Raw genomic sequence first — 15,093 nt, 5'->3', positions numbered from 1 at the left:
ATCTGTAAAACAAAGTAGACTCTTCCCTGCTTCCCTTCCCAAGCTCTCTCTTTCCTGTAGCACAGTGGACGTATTTTATTGCTTCACCAGCCCTTTGACTTATGTAAATACTCCGGCTGTGAAAAAAATACATCAAAATTATGTAATGTAGAAATTATACTTAGACATTAGAGTTTTATGAGGCAGACGAGATATCTCACCCCCAGTTTCTTCAGTTTTTTTGTATTATGTAAAAAGTCTAATGTGGTTATATGAAAGAGAAACTGTGTAAACAAATCAATTAATCTCACCAGCTTTAAAGTCACACGTGCAACAGTGATGTCTGAATGAACTGACACACCCAGAGTTCACCTGTACGTCACTGCAACAAGGGGAGAAGTTAAATGAGTTAAAAAAACATACAAATGTTAGACAGAGTATATTTTATATTACACATAAGCACTGCAAAGAAGAATTTAACAGCCTGTAGTTGTACAGAAACAGTAAGAAAACAGTTCAAAATGCCTTTAATGTTCAAAATAGCACATCAGCAATGTTAATGAATTTAAGATGTATGACAGTTAAAGAAAAAAATCACCACACAGCAGCAGAGTTAATGTTATTTCAGGGTGCTGCTGTTACCAGGGGTGACAGATCAGAATAAGTGTCATCAAAAATCTTTAAGTTCCCACGTTTAATTTAGACCATATGGTTTTCAGTGTGACATGTTTCCCTCTTCATCTGACTGAAGAAGGAAACATATGCTTCCCCTCTTCAAGTCTTTTGAATGTCGTCTGCAGTCGGTTCATAAATGCAGCTGTGAAGAGAACACGCTGCCGCCAGTTGAGCACCACTAACTTCCGATTGCCTTCAGAATACGTTTTAAGACTTAATTGATCAGTTTGTGAATAAATCATTAAATGGATTAGTCTCTGTGTGTATTTCCTGAACCGTTAACCGCCTGATGGACAAGGGTGAACTCTTCAGGTCATTATTTAGCACTTTTGGCGCTACCTGTCTTATCACGGTGGTGCTGAACGCACTGTGGGAGTGAAGGTGAACCAACGCTGGCTGGACAGCTACACAATGCACCGAAACTGGCTGTGCAGCTCACTAAAGCCCAGCAGAGCTACTGATTTCTGTGATAATTCTCCACGGGTTCGTCACCATGAGCGACGCCCTTTCACATTGTCACATAGTTGTTTTTTTTTATTATGATAAAAATATTGATTATAGAAGGTTCTTTCTTGACTTTGAAAACATCGGTTTGGCAAAAACATTCTCAGAACAGGGCGGCGTGAGAGCCGAATGGTTAGGGCGCAAATGCTCTTAGCAGGCGAGTCGCCGGTTCGACTCCTGACTCTTTCCTGCATGTCATTCCCCCTCTCTCTGCCCCTTTCCTGTCAGTCTCCACCGTCCTATCAAATAAAAGGCACAAAAAAAAAAATTCTCAGTACAAGGTTGAACTTATTCTTGGTCTTCATCAATAGATGGAGTTGCTCAGTTGTCATGGAAACAGCCAGAGAAACATCAAGGAGGCCATTGACATCTTCCCCCATACATTTGACCACCTGTTAATCACACAACCCAAAATCTATAGTTAGGTCACATGATATCAAGGTTGTGTAAACATGAAATAAATGGATACTGTGACTGTGGATGCAGTTTATTCTTTTCATTATGTTTGTGCGGCGATAAAACGGTGACAGACGTGAGACTTGACAAATTTCTGCGTGTCCCCGTTTCTCACAGATTGCGACGTTTCGTCGCTGTAGCTTTAACACCACTGCTCATCTGCTGCATTTAAATTCACGTTTCTCTCTTTATTTTTTGCTTTTCCTTTATACCTGCTTCTTTTTTCACTCCCCACCTGTGTTTCCTTTCTCTCCACTTTGTCATTTTCATTCTCTTTGTGTCGCCTGTCCACCCACTGCTTTCATGTTTTACTGTTATCATTTTCAATTCTCACCTGTCTCGCCCACTTTTATGCTCAGTGAATTGGATTCTTTTTTGTCCACCACTTCGGTCCCACTCCATCCACCGAATACTATTTCTCTGTGCAACTCTCTCCTCCCTCCGACTGCCATTATCTCGATAGCCACATATTCCCACTCTTTCTAACCCCCCTCTCGTTCTCATGCCATCTCCTTTTCTCTTTTTTTTCTATGTTAATCAAGTTTCTTTCTCACCCTCCTCCTTCCCAGATCCTGAGTGGCGTGATGCTGGAGGTGTTGTCTGAAGAATTCCCAGAATTCTTCACGGCAGAGGTGCAGATGGTGTGGACCAAACTGATGGGGGCGGTGTACTGGCACGTGACAGGGGCCTACACAGAGGTGGGCTGGCTCCAGGTCTCCAGCTCAGCGGTGTGAAGAGTTAAGACGAAGAGGAGGGGGGGTAAAGGAGTTTCCAGTGGACTTAGTGAAATGAAAAGATGTGTTTTTGATCATGTAAAATGCTGAAGGAGACGAGTGGGATTGCATGGGGTTCTGTGAGGATGGTTTCACAGACATGGATGAGATTAACGTGGTAATCCGTGCAACCCTGTACTTTATTTTGGTAACATTTTGGTGCTAAGCCTTCGTTGTGGTGGTGTTTCTGCGTCGCACTCCCCAGAGATCACTTGGACACCAAACTCTGTAGCCACATGTCAATTTACTTTTCCCAGTGAAGTTTTATCTCATGATAGTGGTGCTTTGGTGTGTGTCTATAGCCACGGAGGCGATCACTGCTAATCCTAACTGTCCAGTTCTTCTGCTGTTTATTCCAGACAAACTGCTACCAAATATATATAATACACCACTTCCTCTGTAGCATGGGATCCTCCCCTTTAAAAATCTACCAGGTGCTTGTACAGATCCAAAAGCTTTAATGAACTGGTAGATTTTTTTTTTTTTTCTGGTCTGTTTTCAACATTAATTGACAATTGACCCTTCGTTAATCCCCGCCCAGCCTGTCAAGCTTTCCTGTTTACACACACACAGTTTACAGTGATGAAAGTTTCTCAGTAATGTTTGAAACAATTGTTCCTTCAGAGAGAAAACGGCATCGGTAGGCAAAGGCAGGCATATCACTTCTTGCAGACGTCTTCATATGTAATGACAACTGTGGCGAGCAGATTTCATCAGTTATTACCAGCTAGTTATTTATTTTAATTGCAAGTTAAAAATTAGAATAGGTGTCTCAGACTGACTTGCTTTAAATCAAGAACCTTCACAATCAAGGCTTTTCAAGGGTTCGTGACAGCAACATAAAAAACTGAGGCTAAATGTTCAAGATCCATTTTGAGGAAATGAAATTGAATGATTTTTGCATGGCAGGGTAGCTAGTTAGGTATAAATACTGTATTAGAAACAGGAACATATCACCTGGGAGTGGCTCCAATACAGAACCCCACAGAATAATGTAGTTAGCTAATGATATGCTCCTTAGCCTTAAAGCTAGGTTACTGCTGTATGTAAGAAGCTACTGGAGCAGACGTGCTATTGTTTGCAGCTCACACCAAGAGCAGATAAAGGTCATGAAAAACACATCACTCAACTCACAACACTGTTTGCTGATTTCATTCATTGCATCTGCAGAAATCCAAAGCTGGACAGGCTCGCCGTGCCTCGTTGGGGTTTTAGTGAACGGTCAGTTGAGGATGTGAGGAACAAACATTTATTTACACAAAAACGTTGCGGATTATTACTTTATAGAGTTCATTTCTGTGGAAACCTGCGGTGAGAGAAACATCCTCCGGCTAAGCCGCACTTAAGAATATACTTTACGATATTTTGAAAGAGAGGTTAAGAAATGTTTAGACAAGGGATGATTTTTAAGCTACGAGCGGGGGGGGCAGTTCGCTGTTGAAGCCCCAGCTACGGGACCATGGAGCTGCTGACTGTTAATAGATTCTCTTTGTGTTCTACTACAGTATATCCTCATGTTTAGGGGACCCGCCGCCCCTTTCTCTTTCTATTGATGCATTGCGTGCTCTTAATGTCTTGTTTAACTTTACTGAGGTGTTGTTTGTATAAGTGTACAGTGGGCAAGTGTGCATACTCTTCTGCCTTTGTTTACAACTCATTGGCACGTCGATCTGTTGACGTGTTGAAGAGGGCTGTTTTTTTCTTTGCTAGAAGTCTTGAACTACCGACGCTTTAAACTCCTCTCAGTCCATCACTTTCATTACGCAAACACACGTTGTGAAGGAAAATATCAGCAGGTGGACGCAGTCAGTCACCACACATACACACATTCACACAGAGGCATGCTGTAGGACCTCCCCTGTGCTAATATTTACATGACTGTCAGTTGGTTTACCTCGTCAAAACCCCATCAGAGAGACACGCTGCATTAAAGGCTCCATTAAGGGCTTAGGAAACTGACTCTGGAGGTCTGCAAAAAACACGTCAGCTTTAGGAGTCTTTTTCTTTTCACCTCTCGCCAAATGTAATACAAATATATACAAATACATGAAATGCATAATTTGAATTGTGCTGTGCACACTGTCAATCTAACTTTCTTTACCTTGCTTAACCTCACCTTCTTGTCGCCGCGGTTTGCAGTCCCCATCTGCAGGTCCCTCTCCACTCAATTCCCAAACATACGCAGCAAATCTGTTTAGGATGGACATTTGATCCAATCTTCAGTTTGCATCTGCTCCAGTGACGTCCTGTATCTCCCATCTGAACCCCCCTTGGCATCGGCATCTGGCATTAATGAGGAGGTAATGAGTCTCCTCGTCTCCTCATTTGGTCATTCATCTACTGTAACTTCCCACTGCCTCTGTTAGGGCCGCGTCACCGAGAACAAAAACAATTATGACTGGACAGATGGCCTTAAAGCCACCACACCATGGCAGCAATTCACAACAACACTTTATAAAAATCTCTTTCATTCACTTGGAAGAGAATGAGTTTAGCACAGTTACGGTCAAGGATAAGTATCAGAAATAATAATGATGTTTAAAGTGGCTTCCTGAGGGTATTAATTACACATTATGCGTTTCCTTGGACCACTGCTTTCCACACTCTTCCTATCGTGCTCCCTCCTTCACCCCCTGGTGGGTAAATTGATTGACTGTTTATCAACCAGGCAGAAAACTGGGGAAACAGGTAAAAAAAAAAAAAAAAAAAAGGAGCCAAGTTAAATGTTATTGAAATAACAACATCAATTAGTCAGCTAATTCATTTCTGTAGTGGAAGAGCAAATTGAAGATTTTAAAACTCACAGCTCTCCTGCTTTATTGACAGTGTTTTTCTTTCCCTCTGTTGTCTTGCTCTCTGAACCCGACTCCTCTGCTCTTCACAAATAAATGTGATTTATTGGCCTTTTCCCAGCAGGCATTTTTGCACAGGTGTAACTAATAACATTAACGATGGCTCTGATCCAGCAGTCACCACGCACAGCGATTAAAAGGCTCAGATACACCTGTGTTTGTCAAGTGTCAGCTGATCTGTTCAGCTTTAGTTTCACTCCGTGTGTTTCCCCTGGTCGTGTGTGCTTCCCCCTGCACTGGCTCCGTGCCCTCCACCACTTTAAGAGCCACTGCCTTCAACCAAACTGTTAAATCTACCTGGTTTTATGCTCATTTTGAATTTGCACATAAAAAAGTCAAAGAGGAAAAGCTAGAATTTTGAAAAAAAGTAATTATAATATAATTGAAATATAATTGGCTGAGGTAGAAGTATGGTATTTATAAAATGAAAATGACATGCTAACGTTAGCTTCTAGCTCAGACAGACTGATTAATGGCAATTAACTCTTGAAATTTAGCAATTAATCGCAATTAAGAAAAAATGTATTGTTTGAATAAATGGTTCAGACAGTTTGTTTCCTTGAGATCATGAGATAATTAACCTGCTATGAGAAGACCTGGTTATCGTGAGACAACAAGATAACTTGTTAACTTGTGACAACCACAGCCACTCTCAGCTTCAGTTTCTGTACGCAGCCCATTGACATCCAGCTCTCGCAGCAGTTTACGAAAAGCTCACATTAAACTTTCAGGTTTAACTGGAGAGTCAAGTGGACTAAAATACACACTGGAGTCAAACAAACCTCGAGCTAAACTATTTCCACTTTGGCTCAGATGGGTCTGGAGGCTGTAAAGCTGTTTTCAGTCATAAAGGATCCGTTTCAAAGTGCACACCGGTCCCGCTCTGTACCCGACCCCTGACGTCGTGTCCCCCTGAGGTCTGACCTCGAGCAGCTCGAGGCTCAGGATTATTTTTGTTAAGCAGAGTTTCCCCGACATCTTGTTTATTCAACACTGTGTGGTGTGAAACCCATCTGCAAACACACTCACTCACTCAGAACGGAGACGTACTGTTTCTCTGGGTAAGCTGCAGGTTTTGTGTCCCTTTGCCTCTATATGCAGCATGTTCCTCGTCACACTAGAAACACACACACGCACACACACACGTGCAATTATGTTCAGACACAACCCAATCACGCTCGCTCAGTTTCTTTATTGCTTCTCACTTACACACACACACACACACACACACACACAAATATGGTCTTGCATTAAATTGGCCGAGTTGGGCATGTCCTCGCATGCCAAGTGTGCTACCGCAGCACTTCATCCAGTTTCTATTTTCAAGCTTTTTAAACTGAAGATTAGACAAATTTTCCTTTGCTCATTAATTCATTTCACACATTCATTCTCTTCCAGCAAATAAGGGCATCACAGCATATGTGGAACTATGTGTCTTTGTTGTGAAATGTTTCTGTCTATCAGTTGAAAAGTTAGGACTTTATATTTTTCTAAATATATCTCTAAGAAGGAATCTTATGTATTTGAATACTGTATATGAATATGTCATTGTATACTGCGTTGTTGGTAGGAGCGAGTGCAGTGGCTTTGTAGTGTTTTGAGCATGTTTGCACAGCCTACCACAAACTTGTATCTTTGCAAACCTGGTGAAAATGAATCATGACCATCAATAAAATATACTTAAGTAAGTTTGTGTCTGTCTGTCCAGGTTTTTAAAGAATGCATTAGATGTGACTCATAGCTTCGTCTAGTGCTACAACAAGCTGCCAACACTGCAACGCTGGAACTACACTGGAATTTCAGGACAGTAAAAAGGAAATTAAAGTCTTATTTTTTGACTAAAAAGAAAAATAATCTTGTCAAGTAGGTTTTGCATCAGAAAATCTCATTTTAAGAAAATACATCTAACCTTGTCTTAAGAAGATATCCCAGCTAATATTGAGCTAATTTGAACCTGTAATAAGCTATAACAATGTTTTACATAATAACCCAGCAAAAGGAACAAGATTGTTTTCCTTATTTTAAGAGTAAGAACTTGTACAACGTCTCAATTTAAGAATCCTGTTGAAACAGGAAGTTTGTGGATCTATTTTAGGTTTTTCCGTCTAGTTTCAGTGGCTTTGACTTTTTGCTAGTTTTAAGGTTTCTAGTAAAACTGTTTTACCCCATTGGCAGATTTTTTTACTCAATACAAGACAATTTGATTAAATTTAAGAATAGTTGGCTTCTGTTTAGTGGGGCTGTTGTTGCAGTGTAGGAAATGTTAGATTCAGGTTACATCACCATTCGTTCATGTTTTATATTTAATGACTTGCAGTGATTTAAGCCAATTACATCAAAATGTCAAGTAACAGGGTTCAGGCTTGAGTTGAATTGAACTGAATTGTCATTTTCTAACCATAATAAACTGAGTTTCTGAATTAGACGCGTCAAGTATCTGAATGGAAGCTAAAATTAGCTAGTTTCTCATTTTTGCTTCAAGTTACATTTTAACCAGCTAATGTTAGCTAGCAGACTTTATTATTTCATCGTAATAGTCTTTTGTGTGGCTGTGTTGGTTTAGTTCCTTATTAGTCTTTAAACCTTTGTTTTCACTAAGGAGCTTTTACCTGGTTGGCTGATTACACAATATTAAAATACATGTGTGCTGAAGGCTGCGTAAAAGTGTGGAAACGAGCAGCGGTTTCAGAGTTCAGAGAAACGAAACATAACATTATATAGTTACTACTCAGCACAGGAAATACATTTGAATAAAGCTACGTGAGTAGAGATTATATTTATTAAATTATAAAGGTAAAACAAAGCTCAGGTTTGGTGCCGTAAGACATTTAGAATATAAAATATAAAAGAAACACAAAGCAGTTCAAACAGACACATGTAAGGTTTTAAAAGAAAAATAAAAAAAAGCAAAATAAAAAGAAGGTAAAATGGAATAAAACAGAAGAATACCATATAAATAAATAGTGGCAAACAGAAAAGTTTTAAGCCTTGATTTTAAAGAGCAGAGAGCTGCTGTTTGTGATATTTGCAGCTCAGAAAATGGATGCTGCTTCTCCACGGGAGGCTTGGATGGTTCATAACGTAGCATCAGAGCAGAAATGTGTTTTGGCTCTGACCCATTCGCTGCTATATAAACCAGTAGTATTTTAAAATCAATCAGAAGCCGGTGCAAAGATGTGAGAACTGGTGTGATGTGGCAGCAGCAGCGTGAGGAGGAGAGTGGATTATTTTTGATCTTCATGGACAAATGTTTTTCTTCTGCATCTCCAGTCTAATCCTGTTCTTTTTAATTTCTCTCTTGGTTTTACATCAGTCAAAGGTGAAGTTGACCCAGATAACCCTGCACCCACACACATCTCCTGCCCGCAGGTAGTCACTGCAAATATACTCTGCTTGGCAGTCCCACAGTTTCAGGAACAAGAGATAATTAAATGGAATGAGATGTAAATGTTCTTAATCAATGATTAATGGTTGCCTGTTCGCTGCTTGATGCTCCGGGCGAGACTCCATCAAAGACTCCAGTGGGAGGTTCATGCAGGGAGGAAGACACTCATTTTTCAAATCCATACAATAATTTATTCAGACCATACGTCCTATCATCAAATGGAAAACAAGACTTTGTTATAATATTTTAATATTTATTTAGAATTCAGCATTTTTAGCAGCATGTCACTGTGCTGTGGTTGGGTTAAAAATGTACATTTGGTCTATAATAATCAATATTAATATTCTACAAATCAATTTTAGCTTATTTCTCTCTGCCTGGCTTGAGTAACAGGAGCAGGTGAAGCAAGTAAACAGCACCACGAGAGTCAGAAAATAGAGTCATTTTCCTATAAGTGTCTCCATCGTGTACAGCGTGGTTGACAGGACACTGACTCGTCACCATGGCGACACTTTTTCCCACTGCCAGATATTGTCATTTCCGCAGAGCGCTGGTAACTGGGGCTCATCACATCACAGGGGACTGATGTGCAAACCCACCTGGACAAAGTACTTTCACGCCCACCTGAAAACACGCAGGGGCTGAAACTGGAAACGAACAACAGGCAGCGGGAGTTCACGAGCAGAGACACATTATCTCGACGTTAAGATGCATCTACTATCTTTATTCCTGAGTGCAGACACACACACACAGATGCACCTCTCAGCAGGTGATGAGATATTCAGATTAACCAATTATTCTGAGTGTAAACTGACACACGGGAGCAGAAGTTGGTGGGAGATCATCTCTGGGGATTCACAAGCAGTGTTGTGCCAGTTCACAGGTTAAAATGAACTAGTTCACCTTCATAGTTCACAATTTTGAATCTGAACTAAGATCACAGTCCAAAAAAAAAATATTTCCTTTAGTTATTATTTTCCAGTAGGACCTCCTCCAGCCTCAGACTACATGAATTGCTGTTTACTACTAAAGAGTCACAGAAGATAAGAAAAACCAATGTGAGTATGTTTTACGTGTAAATGTTGTGAGTTTGACTGTTGGTCCAACTCACCTTTTCTTAATGATTTCTCATTCCCTTGTAGATATTTCAAAATACTGACGGGATGCTTCAACTCGACGTGTCGTTCAGATTTGTTACTGTTGTGTTACTGATTTTTTTCTGTAAAGTCTGTAATATGAACCAACAGCACCAGTAGCTGTGCTGTTTGTATTGCCAGCACTAAACACACACTGGCTGCTGTGAACCCTTGTGTGCAGCCATAAAACCAACATACAGTTCTTCTTCTGATGTTTTTTGGTGGTTGGCATTCACGTTCACATTTGTTAGTCGCAAACTGATATGTTCAGTTCATCAGTCACCAAATATAAGCACCTTTTGACGTCCCTCAGCTCGTTGTTATCATCTGAAAATCAGCTTTTTTCGAGCACCAACGTGCAGCCTTTATCAACTACCTGCTTAGCACCCACAGCTAAGAGACAAAGTCAGTGAGTAGTTAGAGTTTCACTGTCTGACCATGTAAAAAAGAAGAAAACAGTGTATAAGACCACTGATTAAGGCCGAGGAGACCCGGTCTACTTTCCTGGCACATGTGCAGTCAGCGCCTGCGATCTCAGATTTTGGGACGGGGACATGGTCACATGACGAAGTGTACGAGATGCGAACCCTCACGGCCACGCAGACATGGAAACTGTAAATCAGAGTAATTAGAGTTCATCCTCTGGACACATGAATGTCTGAACAAAATCTTCTGCCAACTCATCCAGTAGCTGTTGAGATATTTCAGTCTGGACCGACACTATCGTTCCTGGATGAGAAAAAAATGTTTGCTCAGGGGATAAATCTACAGCTGATTCATGCAAGCTCAGAGCACACAGAGGTCAACACCAGTAACAGCTCTGTGGCACTTAAACCCCCTGATTTTTAGGCACTGCTGAGTCTGAGCAGCTCTCCATCAACACAAAGCTTGAGAGGAGGCCTGAAGAATTTTCCAATTAGGCGGCGTGAGGTCGTCTCAAAGCTGCAGATGAGATGCACAGCCACGCCGCTGCAGCTTGACATTCATGACAGCCACTTGTGTGAACTTCCATCTGTCTGCCGTCCACGCACCAGAGGCTTCATGACAGAGCAGCGACAGCAGAGTCACAGATGCTGTTGCGGGGAATGTCATCACTGGCTTGAGAACATCCACAGAAATATAACTTGGGCCTAATGAGACAGAGAATGGTCTGTGCCCGTGTGTGCATCCATTGTGTGTGTTTGTGTGTATTTATAGCTTTCCTCTGCCTTGGAGATATCCTCATTATGTTGCCAGGTTGTTGTATTGTTCCACTTAACAATGGTCATCGTGCTAAAGCGGGATACAGCTTTGACTGTGGCTTGAAATGCTGCTGCAGGTGATCCTCAACAGGTGAAATACCTTTAATTAAAACGTCATGTCTGCCACTGTGGCTGATTGCTCTTTGTTTAACGGCTACTGCTGTTGGTAGAAAACACAATGGTGAGGAAAAAGTCAGTCAAATCGTTTTGCTGTGAACGTCTCAGATCTGTGTTGTTCTCCTTGTGTGTCACGTGTGTGGAAAACAGGTAAGGTTACAAGACAGTTAGACTGGTTCATAAGAGAATCCATCAATCAATCAATCAATCAATCAATCAATCAATCAATCAATCAATCAATCAGACTTTTTCATACCCCCCCCCCGTGTGTGTATTTAGTTCCCCCTGTTTCCACATGTCCAGTTCGTCTTTGTAACTCAGTGTCAAGGGTTGTGCAGCTGAGTCCAATCCTTGAGTCCAGTCTGACAGAAGCTGACAATGAGAAACAAAAATTAGATTTAAAAAAAAAAAAAAGTTATAATAACATTAGCAAACAAAAACAAATGTAAGAAAATTAATAATTGATAATAAAAGAACAGATTAAAAGAATAAATTTACAACATAGTTACAACAAAATAAGTGAATAAAGTGACTAATGACTAAAAACTATATTTAATTAAAAGACTGGCTGAAGAGGAACGTTTTGAGTTTAGTTAGAGTTTCATAAGAGAAAACTGATACTGAAATGAAGAATAGTTTTTTCAGCTGAAATTTCTGACCAGACTCTGACCGTGAACCTCATGAAGCGTCCGTGGTTCAGGTCCAGACGCCAGGAACCTTTGTTGCACGTCTTTGTTTCCTCCTTATCATCTCTAAACTGTTGACTTGATAAAACTAAGAGTATTTCCCTGGCTTATATTTTACCACTGGACTGCCATATTGTCCTATTTGCTTGGGGAAATGGAGGCAGTACAGTTTTTTAGTTGTTTTTTTTAGGCGGTGGGGGCAGGTGTGCAGGCAGGTGAAGACCAGGTGACTGAAGAGCAGCAGGAGGAGCTGGGCCTTGAGTCTGCTGAAACAGGAAATGTTGCACGGAGGAGATTTAGCAAATGGAAGAAAAAGATGCAAAAATAACAAAAGTGGTGCTGTCAAAAGAAAAAACCAACAAAGACCTGCAGGTAGGTCCTTCTGCACAATAACTGCACACACATCACTTCGTAGCTTAGAGGTGCAGCAGTGCTGGGCCTCCATAATGCACCATGTCATCTTTTCTAATCTGGGATTGACTAATCCTCCGGCGTTCCTGATCCAGGCGGGCAGGCAGAGAGAGGGAGAGACAAACACCCGGTGACTGAAGTCCACCATCCGCTATGGATGGGTCATGTTGAGCCTGCTGTCTCTCTGGCTGCAGGGTGGTGCTCTCTGGGGACCATGTGCACCACCATCATGTTCCTCTCCACTCTGGCTCTCGTGCTGCGCCAGCACTTCACCAGCCGAGCCAAGACGTAAGTGGGTTTTTTTGTTTAACCTTTATCAAACCTTTATCAAGTCTTGTTAGCTTTTTTTGGTGCTGTCATAATATGAGTGAATTCATATTTTACATTTATACATTTTCAAATGATCGAGTTACATCCAGAAACACTGAAATCACTTCCACTGGACCCGTAAAGTAAATTTCTCTCATTTAAATTGATTCAGTATTGTTTCTGAAAACTATTTAGATTGACATATTGTCACAAAAAGTCAGACTTGTGTGTGTGTGTGTTTGTGTGTGTGTGTGTGTGTGTAATGTGTGTAATGCCAGCTCACCTTTGTGTTATTGTAAACAACCTAAATCTCCAGTAATATTAGAGCACAGATCCTCTGGAAGCTACACTCCTGGCTTCTAGTCCTGTCTTTTGTTGGTCTGTTGACCAGTCACACAAACACACACACACACACACACACAATTATCACCAAATTTTGCCCTTTTTGTTGTGAGCCATTCCAGCTCTAATGAGCACCCTCGGGCCAGCGCTGCGTGCGTGTGCCCTAAGTAATTAGGACCAACACACTACGTGGTTGAAATTAATCTTGTTTAATTCAGTTGTAATCCAAATTTCAGACGTGTCTCAGAGAACCTACTCCTGGTTAAGTCTCTTCACTTTCTATGAATTCTTTAAGTGATGTTAAGACATGAATCCAGCGTCCGTCTGGTCCAGCTTCACCCTCCGGACCTGGAGGTTCACACTGAAATCTCTTTCCTTAAATACAGTGAAATGGCTTCGCCTCCTTCAGGTGCCTTTAAATGTGCAGGGGTCGTCATATTTGAGAATAAATTACTTTAGATGTCATCATCTCCAGGTTGGCAGATATCGATCTCTCCACACAATTATGTGTAATGAGGTGCGGCGCCTCAGTTGGAGATCCATGTCTAATGCCAGATCATGACCAGAGGAGACCACGACATGAATCATTTTCCAAGAGACTCTCTCGCCTTCAGATGCTCGGCCCCCGGGCAGGGTCTGCGGTTGGATCTTTAGCTCATTACGACGTTGAACAGCTACGGATGAACAAAGTAATTATGTGGTGTGAATAACACCACGGTTTGGGGCTTGAATTGATTCCAAGGTGACTGTGTGCTGGGAAACGAGTGCTGATTGCTGTGAAATGTTTTTGTCTGTCTCGGTTAGTCAGCCTCATAGTGACTGTTTTGTCACTAAAGGGAATCTCCGAGAGCTGGATGCTATTCTGAGCTGAGCTGGTAAATACTGATTGCAAATGCCAAGATTATTATGTTGAGAGCAGCTGTAACAGTGACAGATTCAAATGCTGATGCAGGGTTACGAAGCGTTGTTTTGCATAAACGCCTGAACAAACGCCTCATTCTAATGTGACAGATTTTTTGCTTTGCTTTTGACTACAAAGGTTATAAATACGATGACATAAGGACGACATGCCATAAATATGACATTTCAGACCAAGTTCAATATAAGACTGTGAGATTAAATATAGCTTTGAAATCTGAACAAACTGTATGTGACGGGTGTAGACACTGTTTTTCTCAGGAGCTTGTTTTTTTTCTCATGAAATACCACAGATCCAAACCGATAATTTTCTTGATTATACAGGTGCATCCAGTAATAACCACTTATTTGTTTTGACATTCAACTAAATAAACAGAGAACAGATCATTATGTTGTATTGGGTTGCTGAAAGGTTGAGGCAGACATGCAGAGAGAGCGGAAACGGAACAGGATTAGTTTTGTTTCTTTGTTTTTTCGAATCCGAAATACAACTGTGTTAAAGGCCAGTAAAGAGCCCTTCTCTCCACAGCCTGCGGATGATGCTGAATTAAATCAATCACATTTCTGATCAACTCCTTCACACCAACTAAATGAACTTTGAGAGGATATGTTGTTGTCCAGATATAATGTCGACATGTGGACGCGTTTTCACGTTGAACAAAATTCAGCCTCAGCTTTGTGTTTATTGTAAATTAGCAAATGTTAGCGTGCTAACATGCTAAACTAATGTGGTGAGAATGGTTTAAACATTACACGTTAACATATTAACATTCTGACATCAGCGTTCAGCTCGAAGCACAGAAGACAAATCTGCAAAAAGGTTAAAATTTTACATTTCACTTCCCAACAACATCAGCTGGCAGCATTTTAGTTTTCCAGCCTTCGAGGAAGCAACTTGTTAATTCACTTCACCAGTTAAAAAAAATCCTGACACATCACATGATGTCGGTTTCTTTATCATAAACTCGACTTACACAAACATTTTTTATTTGTGTCCCTGACAGCGACAAAGATTTGTAACGAATAGGACAAAGACCAAGAGCTTAAAAGCTAATTTCAGAATGCTGACATGATTGGCAGTGACAACGCCGTGCTGATATTTAGCAGGTATGATTATGTATGTTTATCTTATCAGGATTTATCCTCTGGGGATGATGAATACCTGCATAACATTTCATGGCAAATTATCTAATAGTTGATATTTTCATCTGGAGCAGTGGTGGCTTTAAAATGTAAAGTTAGGCCGTCAATGCTCCTGTTAAACCAACCATGTCGCTGAGACAACGTTCTTACATTGCCGTAAACAGAT

At 40.9% G+C, this 15,093-nt stretch overlaps 1 protein-coding gene and 1 long non-coding RNA gene across 10 annotated transcripts in view; one reads left to right on the top strand and one right to left on the bottom strand.

Annotated features, from left to right (window-relative positions):
- Positions 1–15,093, top strand: part of cygb2 (cytoglobin 2) — a 37,359-nt gene that overhangs the window by 16,605 nt on the left and 5,661 nt on the right. For 2 of the 3 annotated variants that reach the window (XM_071504647.1, XM_071504648.1), the window contains one exon: positions 2,184–12,503. In XM_071504647.1, the coding sequence (XP_071360748.1) occupies positions 2,184–2,348 (165 nt within the window). In that variant the 3' untranslated portion in view covers positions 2,349–12,503. The remainder of the gene's footprint in view (positions 1–2,183; positions 12,504–15,093) is intronic. The other variant, XM_071504645.1, reaches the window with a different exon arrangement.
- LOC139636518 (uncharacterized) lies at positions 4–5,308 on the bottom strand. Of its 7 annotated transcripts, XR_011694410.1 has the most exons (7): positions 5,192–5,308; positions 4,956–5,063; positions 4,504–4,670; positions 4,282–4,356; positions 1,437–1,550; positions 291–361; positions 4–116 (listed from the first exon to the last, which is right to left on the bottom strand). It is a non-coding gene; the product is annotated as an uncharacterized lncRNA (long non-coding RNA). The 7 variants fall into 7 exon arrangements; XR_011694409.1 differs by lacking the exon at positions 1,437–1,550 and having other exon boundaries at positions 4,504–4,746; XR_011694411.1 differs by lacking the exon at positions 1,437–1,550 and having other exon boundaries at positions 4,489–4,670.

This window comes from Trachinotus anak, unplaced genomic scaffold, assembly GCF_046630095.1.
Source record: "Trachinotus anak isolate AG129_WGS33_773 ecotype Australia unplaced genomic scaffold, CSIRO_AGI_Tana_v1 ptg000019l, whole genome shotgun sequence".
NCBI lineage: Eukaryota > Metazoa > Chordata > Actinopteri > Carangiformes > Carangidae > Trachinotus > Trachinotus anak.
Note: the sequence above shows the minus strand (reverse complement) of the source record. Positions and strands in the feature narration are given on the sequence as shown.